The sequence below is a fragment of the Budorcas taxicolor genome, chromosome 12, assembly GCF_023091745.1.
Source record: "Budorcas taxicolor isolate Tak-1 chromosome 12, Takin1.1, whole genome shotgun sequence".
Lineage (NCBI taxonomy): Eukaryota > Metazoa > Chordata > Mammalia > Artiodactyla > Bovidae > Budorcas > Budorcas taxicolor.
Window position 1 is genome coordinate 21,974,298 of NC_068921.1, and position 20,140 is coordinate 21,994,437.

Here is a 20,140-nt window from a genome sequence, read left to right on the forward strand (position 1 = left end):
AACCCACTGCCGCCTCCCCGTGGAAAACCGAGCCTCGCCCAGGCCGGCGCCCATTGGCGGCCCGGGCGCCGCCGCCGCACTTTCATTGGTCGCAGGGGCCGTCCGTCAGGGGCGGGCCGGCGCGCGCGCCGCCGCCGCCGCCGGCGGGGGGCGGCGGCAGATCCCGTAAGTCGGGGCGGCCGCGTAGTCGCTGCTGCCGCCGCCGCCGCCGCCGCATTCAACAGGCAGCAGCGCCGCGGTCGCGCCCGCCCGGGGAGAGCAAGCGGCCCGCGGCGTCCGTCCGTCCGTCCTTCGTTCGGCGCGGAGAGCGACGCCAGCGCTGTCGGGGCCGCGAAGACTCTGGCCTGCCGTCCCGTCAGTGCAGCGGACCCGGAGGCGCCTAGATGCGGACGGAGCCGTGAAGTTAAGTTCTGGGCTCGCGCTTCCACTCCGCCGCCGCCGCGCCTCCCTCCGGGTTTCCGTCCGCTCGCTGCACCGACCTCACCCCTTCCCGCAGATCTCGGACAGGCTCTCGGCGCCCTCTCTCCCCTCGGCGCCGCCCCCCCCCCCCCTGCCCGGTGCTGCGCTTTTCTCACTTCTGGGCAAGTCCCGCGGCTGGGGGAAGGGTGGGGGGGTCACCATGGCCGAAGCGCCCCAGGTGGTGGAGATCGACCCGGACTTCGAGCCGCTGCCCCGGCCGCGCTCGTGCACCTGGCCGCTGCCCCGGCCGGAGTTTAGCCAGTCCAACTCGGCCACCTCCAGCCCGGCGCCGTCGGGCGGCGCGGCGGCGAACCCCGACGGCGCCGCGGGCCTGCCCTCGGCCTCGGCGGCCGCTGTCAATGCCGACTTCATGAGCAGCCTGAGCCTGCTGGAGGAGAGCGAGGACTTCCAACAGGCGCCCGGCTCCGTGGCGGCAGCCGCGGCGGCGGCGGCGGCGGTGGCGGCGGCTGCCGCGGCGGCCGCAGCTGCTGCCACCGGGGGGCTGTGTGGCGACTTCCAGGGCCCGGAGGCGGGCTGCCTGCACTCCGCGCCGCCGCAGCCCCCGCCGCCCGGCCCGCTGTCGCAGCACCCGCCCGTGCCTCCCGCCGCGGCCGCCGCCGCCGGCGGGCCGCTCGCGGGGCAGCCGCGCAAGAGCAGCTCGTCCCGCCGCAACGCGTGGGGCAACCTGTCCTACGCCGACCTCATCACCAAGGCCATCGAGAGCTCGGCCGAGAAGCGGCTCACGCTGTCGCAGATCTACGAGTGGATGGTCAAGAGCGTGCCCTACTTCAAGGATAAGGGCGACAGCAACAGCTCGGCGGGCTGGAAGGTGAGCGGCCTCCGGGCGCACGGCCGGAGCGGGAGGGGTGGGTGGGTGTCCGGGGGAGCCGGCCTCCGTCTGAGGTCGCGGCGGGGCAGAGGAGGAGGACGGGGGACGGGGGCCCGCCGGTACAAGTTCTCTTGGCCTGAAAGTGCAAGGCACGCGGGCAGCGCGTGCAGGGTGAGGGCGAGAGTGGCAGAGGTGGGTCGTGGGCTTGCCCGGGACCCGTCGAGGGGGGCGGGGGGCAGGAATGAGTGTGTGTGCGCGCGCTCTAGTGAGAGTTGGAGCCGGACAGGGAAGGGACTCGCTGGGACCAGAGCGGGTGAGAAAAAGGACGCCAAGAAGTGGACCTCCGAGCGGCCAGAAAAGTTCGCCCGTGAAAGAGGGGTGGGGCGGGGGGTTCACTGGGAACGGCTCCCCCTCGGCTCGCGCGGACTCCAGCCGCTGCTCATATTGCCCCCCCAGGACATCAAGCGTGAGGGCGGCTCTGCGCCGCCCACGCGGCGCTCGTTCCCCACCCCCAAGGCCCGGGACGCCCCGCGGAGCCGTTTCCGCCGCGCGGGGCGGAGGAGGGCGCGGCGATGGGGGCCTCGGAGCCCCGCCGCCCGAGAACGGAGCTGCAGGTGGAGGGTACAGGCAGGGCGCCAGCCAGGAGGTCCGTGGGGCCGAACGCGCCGTTTTGGGAGGCCAGCGTGCATTTTGTTTTGTTTCGATTGCGTTTCGAAGTGGCCTCGAGTGCCGGGGGCCGGGCGCACCCAGCCAGAGGTAGCGCCTCCGACACGTGCGAAGGGGCGGCCACCGCCGGCGAAGCGCCGGCGCCCGGCCGCGCGCGGCGAGCTAAAGTTCAAGTATGACCCTCGGCGGGGGCGGGAGCTGGCGACGGCGAGGGAGGGGCCGCGGGCGCAGGAAGCTTGCGCCTTTAAAGGGCCAGCGCGTTCTGGCCGCGCGCGCCGCCGAGCCCGGGCCGGGGGGCGGCGAGGCCAGCGCTTCTCCGCGCCCGGAAGTGCCCCGCAAACTTGGCCTCGCCCTAGGTTCAAGGCCTTTAATTAGGCACAGAGAGGCTCCCCTGGATGCCCGGGGCTGGGAACATGTGTCCTCTGTTGTTTTTCCGTCTTAGCACGGAGGGGCAGATCCGAGAGGCAAGGCAGGGGGCTTTGAGACCAGTGTTTTGGGAGAGTTGCAGTGGAGGTTCGAATCTAGGGAACCGGAGGAACCTCCTGCATCGCCGGAGACCCTGTAGGTGAAGTGCCTCTGGCCCTTTTTGCCTTTCTGGAGAGAGAGAGAGACAGATACCCACCAGAAGAGACCCTGGAGGGGGCAGGTTCATCCCTACCGAGAGGTGGAGAAGGCCCTGGGGTGCTCAGGGGAGGCCGACCGGCCTTCCTTCCGCCCTCCGGCTTCCAGGATCTGGCAGTATCTCAGTGTCACAGGTGAAAGGATGGATGTGAAGGTTCTGTAGTTGATCTAGACTCCTTCCTCACTCCTCATCTGGACTGTACTGCGTAGTAGTTTTCTTTGCTGCGCACTTGTTACACCAAGGTGGTTTTACATACAGTGTCATCCCAGTGGTTAATGTGTGTCGGAAAGGTTAAGTTAATCACATCGTATTGAAACTCGTGGAGAAGGAGCCAGGATCTTGTTTCTTCCGAAGTGTGTTTTGGAGTAAAAGCCTCACAGAGAATCTCATTCATTACTAGGAATTACATGCAATTTTACCAAGTGCTTCTAAAAGGTAGAGCCTCTGTATTTTATGTGCGGTGTATATTCTTTTAAGTTAGAGGATGTCTGCCAAATTCAGTTTTACTTTAATATTTGAATTTAAGTACTTAACATTTATCAATTCTACTTGAGCTCTTATAAAGCATTTGCCATTAAAAAAACTTTTTTTTAATCATTCGGAGTGCGGTATGTACTTAACACCGTTTTTGCATGTCCTTGGAAATGGATACAGCCTACTTCAGCTTGTTGGAGTGCCTTTCTTTGAAGATAGGGGAAGGCAAAGTTTGGGAATTATTTTTAGTTTCGCCTCTCATGGCCTTAAGTCAAGACATTCTTAAACTAGAAATATAACTTAAATGTTTTTAGTTTTTTTAAAGTGCTTTATAAATAAAAGATTCTAAGGCTAAAATCAACCCCCCCCAGCCATTTATATTAGGTTCTTGTTTTAATTTTTTTCCCTAAATGCAATTATAATTTAAAAGTACTGCTTAAAGCTGGAAGATCTGTTAAATGTTAGTAAGAATTATTGGTCCAGAATTAGAGGCCCAGTGGCAGCTCCCTGCAGTTGCAGCAGCTCGTAGAACCTCGTGGGCTTTGGGAGGGAGCAGGCTGCCATTCTCAAGTGAGGAAATGTTTCAGGTGTATCAGTCAGTTGGTGTAAGTCAGATTACAGCAAGTGCATTTTCACTTTGAGTAAAAGAGTATTTTAAGAAGAAAAGAAACAGCCTGAAGTGTTTTCTAACTCATAACTCGTCTTCTGGTTGGAGTTTTCATAAAAATGAGTTACTTGTTAAAACCAAGTTTCACTCTCAGATCTGAAAGACTCGCTGTGTTTTAAAGATTCATAAAAAGGAGAAATTTTACTATGACTTTTAGCTTGAAAAAAAAATTCAATTCTAAAATGCAAATCAACCCAAACTTGACTGCTTTAGGAGAGGCTGCTTTGGAACTAAGTTATTTCCTGTGATTTACTGTAGGGAATTAGACCGAATATTTAATTAAATATAGTTTGTTGTGCTTTTACTTCCTGAGGCCTGCCTGAGAATTTGAAAGTGATTTGCATAGGACAGAATAGTTGGAAAATCTGTTGAAAAGTTCAGAAACTTTTAATTTCTTAAAGACTGGTTGTATTTGTGGGATATGCATTTGTATTTGTAGGAATGGTATGCCGAATCTTCTCTATACTTGTTTGAATATTGCTTAGAGTTGTCATAAGGCTACACACAAAGTGGAAGCTGAGACTTTTGGAAAACCCGGGATCTTTTAAACCATGTACAGTATTTATAAATAGTGAAACTTCATTTCTATGATTTTTTTTTTTTTCCCTCTTCCCATGCAGAAAGTTTTCTAGAGCTTGGGAAGTAATATTGTGAGTTCTGGCTTTGTGTTTTGTTTTTGTTTTGGAATTATTTGAAACACTTAATATAGGTTAATAGCTTACTTCAACAGTAAGACCTAACAGTTGTTAAAATTGTTTTACTATGAGCTACCTGAGATAGTCTTTTGTTTGGAATGAAGTTTCTTTAATTTGGTCTGTGACCTGATGGTGCATTTTCTCATAATGTTTAAATTATCTATTCTATTCTAAGGGCTTTCAATCTGCAGGTGAGTAATTTAGCCACAGAGATTCCATGGCAGGTTTGATGGCTGCTTTCTTACTGCACAGTTATATTTGACAGAATCCTGTGAGGATTATTGAAATTAACCTTAAAACCTTTTTTACAATCAGGCGAAAATCTCAATATATGTGTTTGAGGAAAGGAGCATGAGGAAAGAGAGTTGGGAAAGGGGCTAATGCAGCAAAGTGTGACGTCTTATTTGCTATAGGCTGAAAGTTATATGGGTCTGATGTGAACATGTCTGTGGCTGAGATGTTATGTTCAGAAGTTCCCAAATAGATGTCAAATATGAATACTTAATTGCCCCTCATAAGAGCTTCATTTTTATTTTACTTTTGGTCTTCTGGTAAATCCTTGGGGAGATGTGGCGTGAGGGGTGACTTCTATTTTTGAATGATATTCAGCTTTTTTTTTTTTAAGTGACAAACGTGAATACTAGAAAGAAGGCATTTTTAATTCTAATGTTTCATGGAAACTTGAAAAATGTTAATGTTTGTTGAGATTCTATCCCCCCCACCCCCCAGTTACTGTAAGGCATTGGCAACGGACACAAGTATTGCCAGCTATCATGCACTGCGCGGGGATCATTTAAGTGGGTGCGTCCCAGGTGGTGCAGTGGCAAAGAATCTGCCTGCCGGTGCAAAAAAATGTGGCTTCAATCCCTGGATCTGGAAGATCCCCTGGAGGAGGGCATGACAACCCACTCCAGTATTCTTGCCTGGAGAATCCCATGGATAGAGGAGCCAGGTGGACTACAGTCCATAGTGTTGCAAAGAGTCCGACGTGACTGAGCCACTGAGCATGCGCGCGCGTGCACACACACACACACACACACACACGCACCCACACACACACGCACTCACACACACACGTGAAGTGGGGAGGGAGAAGTGAATACTCAGTGGTTGCTTAGAACCCCTGCTAGGGAGGGTCCCAATGTTTTGCTTGCCTTTGTTCTCTAACCTCTTGATCCAAGCTCCTAAACTGCAGTTCTGGGTGACTTTCTAAGAGAACAGCTGTCTGTATTAGCCTGGAATTTCTTTGGGAAGCCTGAACTGTTTGCATTTTTCTGGAACCCTCTGGTCTTGGAAGTGACCCAGTACCCTGGCATCATAGGAATCGACTCTGCTGGTTTTTTTGTTTTTTTTTTTTGGTCTTTGTGTGCCATAACTTTGGGGCTTCCTGGGATCCTCTTAGAAAGGCACTGTAAGCCCCATGGTGATGGGAGAGAGCAGAGGAGTTTGCAGGGAAGGAGCGGATCCAGCCCTGCTTCTGCAGTTCAAGGTGTGCCTTCATAGTAAAAGTTTGCAAAGACTTGCCCAGTCCCCCACCTGCCCTGGTGCACACAGAGGTCTGAAGTTGGTAGATTGTTACTCAGTTGTGAACCAGAGAGGACCAGAGGAACCTGAAAGTGTTTATTTTGGTGTGTCTGAGGGGTAAAGGCTTGTTATTTCAGTGGATACTCTGTGTACAAATGCACTCAGGTGTTGATGCAGTCTCCCTTTTTGTTAATTACCAATAAAGACCAACAATATTCAAGTCAGAGGCGCAGAAAGTCTTCGAAGATAATTACTACCTTTTTTTTTTTTCTGTAGTCTTATATGGAACACCAGAAACATGAAAATGCTTATTTGTACACTGGTGATTTCATATGGTTCAACCTTTAAAAAAAAAAAACCCAGCTTCGTTTTTTCTTTTTCCACTGGCATCCCAGTTTACTCCACTCAGTCTGTCTATGGTGTATGGACTTGTGGGCTAAGTGCTGAAAGTACTGAGTCTTGGGTTGAGTTATTTTTGCCACTTGGAAGGCATTTGGGTCACCTCTCTCCCCCATCCCGCCCATCTATCCTCATGTCGCTTTGCTGTAACCAAAAGAAAGAAAAGTGAGCTAGTTTCAGTATTAGGCCCAATAAAATTGGAAAGCTAAATCTGCAATTATTCTCATGTAATACATGAGGATAATTTTATTAGTAGTGCAGCTAAAGAACAGTGATTGTTTTCAGTCTGCGGTCAAAGTATTTTCTTCCCATTTGTTGAATGATTATTGTGTGTAAGTTGTTACATTAGAGGCATTTGGTTGATAGAAAAATGACTCAGATGTGGATCCTGTAGGGAGGTTAGATTCGACATGTAATGATTATGATACGTGGTAGCATGGTTACGTGCCTTTGAGAAAAGTGGAGTTCTGGGTTGGCCATTGAGGTGGACCTTGAAAATGGAATGTTACTCTCCCAAGGTTTCGTTATAAAATATTCTCTGCTGAATATCATCTACCTACCATCTAGTTTCTACTTCTGGCATTTTATGGCACTTGCTCCATCATATATTTGTCCATTGGCACATCCATCTTCCCACCAATCTTAGTTTTTAAAATTTATTTTTGGAATGATGGGTTGGCATTCATAAGGGCATGAAAATAGGGAAACACGGTTTCTCTTTGAGATGGGTATATGCTGTACATAGGGAAGGTTTGAAAAGTATAGGAAGCAGAGCCTACTGTCAGACTGAACTTGGACTTTATATACATTATAAAAATAATATAAACTAAATTTTTCTATGAGATTGTATCTTTGTTTTTGTAATATAAGAAATTGTGAAAATAGGCTTACATTTTTAGTTTTCTAAATACAATTTCTCAGAAACATGCTCTCATGATAGAGGCCCATGGAATGTGATTTAAAGACAGTGTGCTGCTTTTGATTTAAAAGTGATGTACAGAATTTGGTAATGCCTGGAACAGAATTAACTTACTGTGACTAGTAGAGGTTTATAAAATGTTGAGCTTTTTGCTTGGTTTGTTCTTTAAAATCAACTTTCATGCCCAGTGTCCTGAGGACAGAGTGATTCAAAGAAAGATGATTGAGTCTAATTCTTAGTTTTTTTTTTTAATGAGAACTCTCGAAGTTAGCAGTCTTTAAATAAACCTACAGCAACTAGGAGTGAAAGTTATGTTGCTTTACAGTTTAAATGTCAGTTCTGATACTAGCTAAATATTAGATATCCTTAATAACTTTCTCATTATATCTTTATCCACTAACCCAAGTACAGGATGAGGAAGGTTATAAGGAGGTGTTTCAACAGATCCAGAGGAGGTTAAATTTAGATAGACTAAACCCTAAATTGATGTCAGGAAGGTAGACATAACTGCATGAATTCGGAATACTTGGAGTGAGTCTGACTAGCCTTTTGGTGAACTAAAAGGTTTATACAGTAAAAACTCTGGCATGTCAAAAGGCAGACATACAGATATATTAAAGCTTATTAGCCATTTTAGAAATGACAGGTGTTGAAATATAGGAAGCTGTTTTACTTGTGTGTTTATACCTATAGTAGCAGGCAGCAGTTTATTCAGAAGATACCCTGCTGCTGGGAGGAGGACAGTAATGCAGAAATAGACCACATAGTTCACCACTGTGAGGTTTTGTTAAATGAGTAAGTTCCCATCCACCTGGATGAAATAGCTTTCACAGCACACCAGGTCATCCCTCTTGTGTGATTGCTAATGATGTCCGGGTCATCTAGTCAAAAGTAACTAGGAAACGATTGGTCAGTCTTAATTGTTTCCCCCTTCTCAACTTCTGTAGATCGGGTGAAGGTGAAAATTGCTGGCCAGGTCTTGGGTCTTTTCATTCCATAAGCAGAGAGAGAGGCAAAGCATCTCCCTCTGGGCAGAGTCAGAAGTCGTTGTGGAAGTCTGTGGGTTGGCAGGTCATTTCTTCCACGGTGGCCCGTTCCTGCTGACACAGAGTCATATGAGTTCTTCAGTTCTTAGTGATCGTGGGTGGCACTACCGTCTTTTGAGAAGAGAATGTCACCTCCAACTTGAACTTTCATTGGTGGCTCAGAAGGTAAAGCGTCTGTCTACAATGTGGGAGACCTGGGTTCGATCCCTGGGTCGGGAAGATCCCCTGGAGAAGGCAATGGCACCCCACTCCAGTACTCCTGCCTGGAAAATCCCATGGACGGAGGAGCTTGGTAGGCTGCAGTCCATGGGATCACTACGAGTCGGACACGACTGAGCGACTTCACTTTACTTCACCTCCAAAGCACATGGCCCATGGGAGTGTGTGACCTGGCATGTTCTCTTGCCTCTGACAGGTCCTGCTCTTCTCGAACCCTCGCCAGCCACATGCATGGAGATGCCCAAGCTGCCACCTTTTTGGCTGTGACTTGGTTCTATAATCTCTGCATTGGTCTTTGACCTAAAAAGAATGTCTTTTTCTGCCTTGATTAATTTTTTCCCCTAGATGATATTTGTCTTAATTGTAGCATCGTTCTTTGTGTGGCTGAAGTGACAGACCTGATCCTAGTACTAAACCCCGTGATCTTAACACCTTTGGAGATGCTGTCCAGCTCACCTTATTAAAAGCAAAGCTGTCCTGAGAAAGAGGGTTGGCAGAGCTGGTGGTCTGTGTCCATTTGTTTTTCCTTCATTTGATAAAGTCAGATGAAGGCTATTTTGATGAAGGCTATTTCTCAATTGCCTTTCCTTCTGAATCTAGAAAATGGGTCATGGTTTTGTGAATCTTTTCTTTTATTAAATTAGAGATTTGATAAGAATCAGGATCAGGTGGCTCAGTGGTAAAGAACCCACTTGCCAATGCAAGAGATGTGGGTTCAATCCTGGGGTTGGGAAGATCCCCTGGAGGAGGAAATGACAACCCACTCCAGTATTCTTGCTTGGGAAATCCCTGGACAGAGGAGCCTGGTGCGCTGCAGTCCACGGGGTTGCAAAGCAGGCACGCACAGTCAGGGTTTGAGAAGAAATGTTTTTCTGTTTGCGGCTGTGACCGAGTTGTTACACAGCTTGCCTTTGCACTGCCAGTGAGGGGCCTACATGATTGGTTTGCTGAGTTAAAAATTTGAAAGTAGCTAAAGGAACCTGATTTCAGGAAGGGGGAGGGGACCTCAGTGGTTGTGTTTTGTACCTGCAGTAAAAAACTCTCAAAGAGCGTGATTAAACCCCTCTTATTTGGACTCAAGCCAAGACAGAGGCCTGCCTAGTGAAGGAAGGAGGAAGAGGAGAAGGAGGCACTTAGCTTTGCCTCTTTGCTTCCCATATCAGTGTTCCTATTTTAATTAAAAAATAAGTGCTTTCCTCCACCAATAGCATGCCTCAGAAGCCTGCCATGTAGGTGGCTTGAGGGGAGGAGACCTCTCTTGTCCGAATGACAAGTGCCTGCCCAGAGTGAGGTGGCAGTGTGTTTGTAGTGATGCTGAGGGTAAGTGAAGAGGGTCTACCTGAAAACAAATGCATTTGAATTTCAAGTCCAATTTGGAGAGATAAAAAATTGAATTATGTTAATTCCTAGACTTGTTAATATTGTGTGCCCTTTAAAGCTAAAAAAATGACCACATACATATCTGGAAATGGTCTATAGAAGCAAATATATATCATATCTCAGACAGTTTGGTTGTTTGGAAGCAAGGTAAAAGGAAATGGTTTGCATATGGTTTAGCCAGAGGGTCTTATTTTGGCAGAATCTTGAGACAGTGGATTTCATTGCACTCCTATTTTGACATGAATTTTTGCGGTTATTCCTTAGTGTAGGGTTGCAGCGAGATAGGTGGATTTGAGATGTTCTTTATAATGTTTAATTTTCAGGGTCATCAATTTGTCACACCAGTGAGGGTTCCTTGTCAGGTTTCAGCCCGCCAGTACTGTGATTTGAATACTGGAGACACCCAGACACCTTAAAGGCCGGCGTTGCATTACCTGTCTGCTCCGCAAGGCTAGCCTTGAAGGGGTCGGAGCGGCAGGTAGCCAAGGGGAACTTGCTGAACTTGTAAATATCAGCTGAGGTTGTTTGTATACCGGATAACCTAGCTGGCTGCACCTCTCTAAACTTGAATGTAAACCTTTTTTCTCTGGGTGGGTAGATATGCATGCTGTCGTGAAATTTACATGCAATGAATATGAAAGAATCCTGTGGCCCCTCAGGACTGAGAGAGTTCTCTATAATTTGTGCGACTGTATTGGTCTCTCCCTCAGCCTTTTGGAATTTAATTTTCTCTCTGGTGGCCCATTGTGACATTTGCATGCACTGAATGTGAAAGATGCCTGTACTCCAACTCTTGTTACCCAAAGTGATTTCCTGAACCCTTTGGAATTCCTGGAGTAGAATTACTTAACGTAGGGCCTGGGTTTATATTTATTATGTGTATTTGCATTAATGTGCAGACTTTCAGGTTATGGTGGAACGCTGATGTTACGCACAGTATTCGGTGACCTGTTTTAGAAGAGGGTCACTCTAATGGTTTTCATTGTTGTTTTTATTATCTTCTGAAATATGTGGGATAATTAAAAAACTAATGCTAAAGAAAGGAATTTTCTAGAGTTGGAAATTCCTGTAATGAGTCACATTTTGATGCAGTTTACATTCTCTTTTTTTGTTTCTGTAATGAGTACTTCTCCAGCTGCGATCCTCCTGCTCTGTTGTAGCCCTGTAATATTATATTCCAGTATTCTTGGTGTTTCCTTGAAGTGCTCTATATTTCTTGAAATGCCATTTTGATACTTTTGATAATGAATTGTACCAAGAACATTTTTTTTTTTAATGCAGAAGTCACTTTATTAAAAAAAATTTTAGAAGCATGATTGTCAGAAGCTTCCAGAATTCCTTTGCCCATGCTTCAGTGTTTAGGTGGGTCCTTGTGCTGGAAGGCTAGTCTCCCTGTCTGTCACCATCCTTTCAGAGGCTGCCTTTCCTTATGGTCTTTTCAGCCTGAATTTCTCACTGTGGTGTCTGAGTCTAGTCAGTATTAAATTAACCTGTTTAGCTGAGTTGAGTTACAAGCCATTTGGTGTGAGTAGTTTGAATATTAAGTCTGTGCCCTTGCATTCCTTGGTGTGATTGCTTTATTTTGCGCTGAAGGGTAGGGAATAGAGAATAAAATGGAGGGAATATTGATATGGAGGCAGCTCATATTTATGCTGAGTAGTTTTTTCTGAACGAACAGTAGGTACATGTTTGAAGTCAGTTCCAGACCTTACTGCCTTCTGATTGCATGCCTTCTAAATTATCTTTCTTTGAAAAAAATTAAAAATACTGATTATTGTGCCCTGTGCTCCCATTGAATAGTGTAAACTGTCTTGAGTCCCTTGAAATGCTGAATGTGTTCCTAGAAGGAATTCCTGCTTAATTTCTTTTGTGATGAAATTATGGAGACATTTTAATCAAAGACAAGCTGTTGATGGCTGTGTCCTTAGACTACCCATTACCTCTGCCTGTGTTTATGTGTAAAAGCCAAGAAAAGGGAAAACACATTCAGTCCTGGAAGTCTTAGAGCTGAGATCGATTGCCCTGCAGTTGACAACTCAGGGCCGCCAATTATGCCTCATTTACACTCCCCACCTCCATTTGTGTTTCAAATCACTCTTGAAAGAGCACTGGGAGGAAGAAGGAATGAAGGATAACCCGAAAACTTAAACCATTTCAGAGGGATTCCTTTCATGACTAAAGTCTTTGAGATCCTTAACTCTGCGAATCCACCCCTGGGATTGGAAATGGAGACAGCCCCCCACCCCTTAAATCACGTGCCCCGTTATACTAGTTTCTCGGTGGCTTGCTGAGACTGTTTGAGGGACTCACTGAGAAAAATGACATTGCATTTTATTAAGCAGAGTTTCAAGCTTTTTGCAGATAAGCTCACCTCTGCTGATGAGCTGTCCCTGCTCCCCTGGGCTGTTGTCTTGCTCCTCAGGCCTGAAACAAGCCAGCAGCCACCTTTCTGCAGACCTGCAAGGGGCACATGGCCAGCTCACGGGTCCACCGAGAAGAGCATGATGACTTGTCAGACCACATTTCTTGTGCAAATGAACTTGAAAGTCACCCAGGACAGCTCCGCTCTGTAGGCTTAAACCCTTTTGAGTTTAATGTCCCTTCTGCCTTTTTTCACCAGGTTACAGCTTTTGGATTTACAGTAACTCATTCTGTCTATAAATATATTTAGTAGTATTTTTGTGTGGTCAAACACGAGGCATGACCTTTGACATCCTGCTTGGCATGCTTGGCAACTTGACATCCTTCACTTTAGATGGAATTCCCTGGCTTTGTTTCCTGTGCTAGTGTGGGGAGTACGCATTTTGGTTCTTTAAATCAGAGGTGGAGGAAGACAGGAAAAAAGTAAAATTGGACCTCACAAAGAGGGTATTAGTTTTCTCTTCTGGGTGTGGTACAGTTGGCATGCTTTTTATTAGGAGTCTGAGCCTACGAAAGTAGTGCCAAATACTGAGAAAATGCTACACTCGTATTTGTTTTATTTTCTCTGATCTGGATTTAAATTTTTGACTAGCTTGACATTTTAGGGTCTTTGCACTCTTCTTTCATCTGTGTACACATGGCAAAGAGAACTGAAATGCTTGTCTTTTTGTGATGTCTTTACCAGTCCTAAGTTTGCCATCAACTGCAAAGGGGGGATGTATTTGCACCTCTCCCGGAGGAGGGGAGTGTTGGCTGCTACTGACTAAAAGCTTACATGTGTGATTATGTTTCCTGAATGTAGTCAAAACTGACATCAAAAATTATCCCCTTTGAATTGTCATGAAATCTGACATTTAGCATCTGAAATTTAGCATCTGAAGCTTGATGAAGTGGAGAGAAACTGTTGAAGTCAGAGTTTTACAGTATTTTCTTTTTAAAAGTCACCTTTTGTTGTAAGCATTTTAAACAGAAAATCGTAATGTATCCCTACCTCCCAATAACCCACCAGTAGGCCTGCCATTTAATTTTCTCATTCCCCATCTAAGGTCAATACCCAGGGTAGGTTAGTTAACAGTGTTCGATGTAGGGACTGTATTTTGTTTTCAGTTATGCACTAAATGAAGAATGCCTCGTGCAGCCTTCTGAGCTTTTTGAGGGCACACATCCGCATGCTTGTATTTTAAAATAGTGCTGCTTTTGATCATCACCCCTCCCCCCCTTCTTTTTCATTGCCTCTTTGCTTTCCTTCTCATTTCAGCCCCCTCATTTATTTGTTTTGAATATATTTTTCCAGCTTATTAGGTGAGACCTTTCCTTAAAGTTTATTGCTGGTTCCAGCAACCTGATTGTATTTACGACTGCCATTGGAAATGGTCCCTAAATCATTAATAGATCTGATCTCATTCAGAAGTATTTACAAGGAGATTTGTGTCTGAAACAGACAACAAGGATGTTGTCTGTATAGAGGTTACCTTAAAGAGTTGGCATTCCTGTTTATCTCCTCGTTCTTGACTTTTGGCTCAAGGCCTTTAAAGTGTACTGAGCTTTGTGTAAGAGAAGGTATGAGGAATCATGAAGTTTTTAGTTGAATAAATTTTAAAAGCACTGCTTGGTGTGTGAGCCTCTGGTTGGCCACTTGGAGATTTTGAGAATCCCTACCACCCACACTGCTAAAAAGTTTATTTCTGTGTTGAGCCTCTGTGTTGATGTATAATTCCCTTCCTCTTTGCCCCCCGGTTTGCTCCTGGGTCTGGACTTGGGAGCTTCATTGAATCAGCTTACTTTATTTCCCCTTCATGCACCTGAAGCCAGTTCCCATAGTTATTTTCCCAGCTGACCAGTCCCAACTCCTTAATAAACACTTCCGAGGACTTCAGATTTGTACACGTTGTCAAAACGTCGGACCCCAAACCCAGTTGTCTGTGGACGGGGAATGACCAGTCCACATGACGAAGTAGGAGCCCCACCTTAAGCCAGACCTGTGAAGAGGAGATCTTCAAGGAGGCGAGTGACTGAGGGGAATAAACTTAATGGAAGCAACTCAGTGTATTTTAGCCTTTTATGCCACAAACCTGTTAGTCTGCCTGTCTTGATTTTTTTTTAACTACAGTTTGTACTGATAAGTAGTCAGGGGAAGGGAAGGAAAGAGCGTTTTGGATGTGGGATAGTCTGTAGCTGTGACTTTCTGCGCTGCCGCATTCATCCCATTCCGTGATGTGTAGTTAACCTGTGTTTGACTTTTGGAAGTGAGAACCACTCCAAAGTGCAAGATGAGTAATCCTAGCCATATCAGCATTATGCCAGGTGTATATTGTCATCAGCTGCTTTTACTGAGCTCCAGTGTGTCCTCTTGCTTTTCAGTGGTGAATCTTGAACTTTGTCTCTAGCCAGAATCTGGCTTAGCAAATTCTGTAACCTTCCTGCTCCATCTGTGTTAAATGTGGAAATGATTGATTTTTGAGATGGATAATGTTGGTTGATTTCACATTCTGAAGTTTTAAATTTCAACTTCAGGCCTAGAGAATATGAGACTGCAGACTGGAGAAGTCTCTACAATTAGTAAAAGCAGTTAAAATCTCAGGGTTGTGTGGTTTTTGTTTTTTTAATGAGAGAGAATGCTGCCCCTGTTAATTGCAGAGATTTGACCCAGGCAAACCAGGCTTTATGGAGTTGAGATCTCTTAATTTTAAGGCCGTGAAGCGCCTATAAATCACTTAAGAAGCTCCTGAGCCAATACTGTGTGCATGCAGACATTCTTACATCACGGGTGTGTCTCTGTGTCCTTTGGATTTGATGCTCACCCTTACCATCGCCTTTTCCTTGGTCCTCCCAGTCAGTACCTTTGCCCTTTCTGTTCAGAGCAGTAGAGTCCCCACTCCTTGTCAGTCCACTTGGAGGCTTCGCTTACCTGGCTCCACCTTGGATGAGCTGAGGCAGGAGCAGAACATTCATCCTGTTTTAATCACGGATTGTTGGGAATCATTGGCTGGCCAGTGCCAGTGTCTAAAAAACACACTTAGATAGCTCTTCTTACACCCCTGGGAGGATGCCCATAGATCATCAAGGTGTTTGAGACTTGGTGTTGAGGTCACTACAGAGCCATCAGAATTCCCTCTGGCATTTGCTTTTCCTAATGCCCTCATGAGCCTAGTCCAGATCTGTGATTTTTCAGTGACTGTTAGAGGAGGTCCTGGGTTTTGTTTCCAGATGGGTAAACAGATAATTCATATTTAGACAAGTCCCATTTCTGCTATATTAGCTTCTTTACCTGTAAAATGGGGCTAATGATAACACTGGGGGTACTTGTAGGGCACTTTGCGGTGCTCAGAGCAGGAAGCTAGGTAGTCAGGCCATATTACACGTTTCGGCATCAGCAGAAATACTTGGACTTGAAATTCAGAGTAGCTGAGAGTCTGGGGCTTTCATATTTTGTGTCTGGACGTCTTGATTATATAAAATGTGTTTCGATAAAAAAAAAAAACAGTAGAACCAAAGAAAGCTAAAATGGCTAACTAGACCTTTCTTTCCTAAACTTTCCTGGTAATTCTGTAGCAAATTTAATAAGGGTGTTCTGGAGACTGGTTTTGTGTTTTGGAAGAACCTCTGATAGTACAGGAAAATAGCTGGCAATATGAAAAAGCAGAGAGTAAAATTGTATGTAAACTTGTTCAGCTGTATGAGATATCTTTCAGTTTCAGTTTCCAATTGTGTGAAATGTCTGGAAGGAAATATGCCCAGATACTACAGGTGGATTGTATTTAAATTGTATAAATATGGGTAATTTATTTTTTGCCTTTATATTTTGCCTTTAAAAATTTTAAGCAACACATGTCTTTATTAGAAGCATTAAGGTTTTTGAAATGAAAATGAAATTTGAGATTTTCCATCCCTCCTCTTCTTCCTCCTCCTCCTCGAGAGAATATTGGATTCAGGCAAGCAATCACATAAACATAAAAGGTAGTAGCTGCCATTACTATCCCCATTTTTTTAAAGGATTGATGCATTTTATTATGTCAGAATTGAAGTATTCTGGCGATGGCACCCCACTCCAGTACTCTTGCCTGGAAAATCCCATGGATGGAGGAGCCTGGTAGGCTGCAGTGCATTAGGTCGCTAAGGGTCGGACACGGCTGAGTGACTTCCCTTTCACTTTCATGCATTGGAGAAGGAAATGGCAGCCCACTCCAGTGTTCTTGCCTGAAGAATCCCAGGGACGGGGGAGCCTTGTGGGGTGCCGTCTACGGGGTCGCACAGAGTCGGACACGACTGAAGCGACTTAGCAGCAGCAGCAGCATGTAGTAAAAGGTATATTGGATTATTATCCAAAATATTAAAAATACTCCCACTAATCAATAAGAAAATGTCAAACAACTCTCCCCAAAGTAAACACTGGGTATGAATAGGCAATTTATATGAGGGAGAAAAGCAGATGACCAATTAGTACCTTAAAAGATGACCCAATTCATCAGTAACCAGAAAACTACTAATTAAAACTGTAATATACTATTTAAAACCCTACATATTGGCAAACACTGTAAATATGACAATACCAAGTGTTGTACAAAGATAATGTATAAAAATTGACTGTTCCTGTTTTTTAGGTGAGGAGCCAGGGGCATAAACAGCCCAGTGTCACATAGTAAGTGAGAGAAGCAAGATGCTGGCGGGTTTTTATTGTAGGTCTCAGACCCTTAACCACTTCACTTTGCTGTATCAGAGAGAATGATTGTGTTTGGAGTCTCGGAGGAAAACTAGGACTTACCGTTGGAAATAAGATAAAGTTAATGGATAAGGTGATCAGTTAATTTTCAGCATCCAAACAGTTAATACGCACGGTGACAATCCTAAGACAGAAATGTCGCTAGCTTGTTCAGTTAGTTAACTAGACTGTTTGGCGTACGTAGTATGCCTTTGGGGTAGTGAGCTTTCTGGTCCTCTGAGGAGGGAAAGGCATGCATTTGTGGTGATGATTAATGAAGGGTTGGGAGAAGTGACCCAGTGACCCAGTCATGGTTCTCAGTGTGCCACAAAGGAGTCTTTGGCCCATATTTTCCTCACCAGATGGCCTGGTGGGTGCTGGGGTGTTCTGTGGGCTCTGTTACTCCGTCTGCACACTGCTTGGGAGGAAGAGCGCTTCCCTCACGGGGAGTGATGGACTTGGCCTGGTGATGCTCTGGGGTTAACAGAGCAAAAGCTGGCCCATTTGGACAGAAGAGACTTGTGTTTGGGCCGAGCTTATGCTTCAGGAAGGCAATTGAGCCCTCATTTAAGGGACAAGGATATGAGGCAAATTCTTACCTGACCTGTCACCCAAACTTTAATAAGGTGCTGGTCAGCCTTCTTTACCAGTTGGCCGTGTTTCCATTCCAAGGCTGGGACCTTACTAGGTCATCAGTTGGTTTGTATAACTCTAGAATGCCCCTCGTCGAGAGAAAGTCCTCTGCATTGGGAGCTGCTTGACCAGAGGATTGTGGTTTGGAGGAAATGGTAGCCGTGCTTCAGGGATAGATACCGCTTAATTTCGGCTCCTCCTTCCAAATGGTGTTCGTTCCCCCCACCTTTCCCATACAGCCTTGAAAAATGGCATCAACCCACAGCAATTATTTCTCCCATCTGCTTTTGTGTGAAGTGGTAACGTGTTAGGTTTTTCCTGAACAAGTAGTTCCTAATAGATGGACAGGATTTGTGCCATTTAATTTAGTATGGGGTTTTATACTAAATTATTAATAACTAAGGTTATTAATATTTATTTTATTTAGGTAATGGAATTTCTCTCTACCTAAGTAAAAGGACCCCCTGGAGTGGTAACGTTTGCACTTGATCTTAGCCGAAAGGCTGAGAAGCAATAGCAGTAGCGTTTACAACCTGGAGTATTGTCACCAGATCCATTCAGGCTTGTTGAACTTAGCAGAACTTTGGGCAGGTTAACATTAGGTATAGGTTTCCTCATCTGTAAAATGATAATACTACATCCTGGGATTGTTGTGAAGGCTCAGAGCTTGGGGTTGTTACATAAAAAGACAAAGGTTACTGTCTTCTTTGCCCTCTTATCTGTTCTATCTGGAGAGATTTTTCAGATTGAGGAGAGGAAGGAAAAAATTCCAAGTTCAGCCTTACCTCATTTTGTTGCCCTTCTCTTTTTTTGCGTTTTGCTGTTATTGCTTTTTTTTTTAAAAAAAGACAAAAACAAATTGAAAGTTTGTGGTAACCATGTGTTGAGGAAGTTTCTTGATGCCATTTTCCCAACAGCATTTGCTCCCTTTGTGTCCCTGTTCCATTTTGGCAATTATTGCAATATTGCAAAAAATTATTGCAATATTACGAACTATTCATTATTGTATTTGTTACGGTGATCAATGATCTCTGATATTACTATTGCAAACAGATTACAACTCTCTGAAGGCTCAGATGATGGTTAGCATTCTTAAATGAAGGCATGTATATATTTTCTGAGACGTAATGCTGTTGCACACGTAATAAACAGAGGATGAGATGGATGGATGGCACCACCGACTCAATGGACGTGAGTCTGACCAAACTCTGGGAGATGGTGAGGGACAGGAAAGCCTGGCGTGCTGCAGTCCATGGGGTCGCAAAGAGCTGGACACGACTAAGCTACTGAACAGCAATAACAACAGTGTAAACGTGACTTATATGCACCAGGAAACCCAGAGGTGCATGTGACTCACTATTGCGTGTGTGCTCTGTCTCGGTGGTCTGAAATGGAGCCTGCAGTGTGTCCGAGGCAAGTCTGTATTTCTGCATTCCTGACAAAAGACTAGGTTCTCAACTGGGAGGGATTTGTGCACCGCCTGCCCCCAAGAATATTTGGCAATTTGGGAGAATTTTTTTCGTTGTCGCAATTGGGGGTGGGGCTGCTAGCACTCAGAGGGGAAAGACCACGATTGCTGCTAAACACCCAGGGGCATCCAGGGCAGCCCTCCAGCAGAGCATCATCCAGCCTCAAGCCTCAGTACTGCTGAGATTGGGAAGCCTTGTTCTGTGTAAAATTTCCCTTTGTTTTTTTCCTGCCCTAAAATCGCATTATTTGTTGTTTACTGTTGTTGTATGTGCTCAGTCGTGTCCGACTCTTTGCAACCCCATGGGCTGTAGCCCGTCAGGCTCCTCTGTCCTTGGGATTCTCCAGGCAAGAATGCTGGCATGGGTTGCATTTTCTCTTCCAGGGGATCTTCCCGACCTGGGGATCGAACCCGTGTCTCCTCAGACTCTTGCATTGGCAGGTGGATTCTTTACCACTGTGACACCGAGGAAGCCTCATTTACTGTTTTATTAAATGACTTCAGAACTTCTTCCTGCCTCTTCCTGGCGTGAATATAAAGTTTGCTTCGGTTCTTTTCAGTACTGTCATAAGAGGGAATGAGTTTTCTTAAGGACAGTTTCTGCCTTCTGAAATCCTGGGTGCCCCCGGGTGTGTGGTGGCAAAGTGCTCTGCCCAGGCCTGGTCCTCGCGCACTGATGTGTGATGGGAGTTGGCGGTGCCCCCCTTTCCTGCACGGCCTCCTTCCTCTGCTCATAGTGCCTCTTTTGCTCTCTCCCTTACGAAGCCTTTCCTGGTTCCCTCCCAGTTGAATTCCAATCCAAAGGGATCTCTTGCCTTTGATTCCTTGTGATGGATGTGCCTTCTCGTGGATTTGTCTCTTGCTTCCTGTCTCACCGTGGACTGGGAGCTCTTTAGGGCAGAATTTTTCCTTTCTGTTTCCTCGTCTCTGGAAACAGTTGAGTATAGTTCCTCCCACATAAATGGATAGGAAACGAAAACAGCATACTACATTTTTCTTGAAGAGGACCGAAAGATAATT

At 45.8% G+C, this 20,140-nt stretch overlaps 1 protein-coding gene across 1 annotated transcript in view; it reads left to right on the forward strand.

The window, feature by feature from the left end:
• Positions 1-216: 216 nt before the first annotated feature.
• FOXO1 (forkhead box O1) overlaps positions 217-20,140 on the forward strand; it is a 92,087-nt gene continuing 72,163 nt past the window's right edge. The window contains exon 1 of the mRNA XM_052649891.1: positions 217-1,288. Within this exon, the coding sequence (XP_052505851.1) occupies positions 620-1,288 (669 nt within the window). The 5' untranslated portion in view covers positions 217-619. The remainder of the gene's footprint in view (positions 1,289-20,140) is intronic.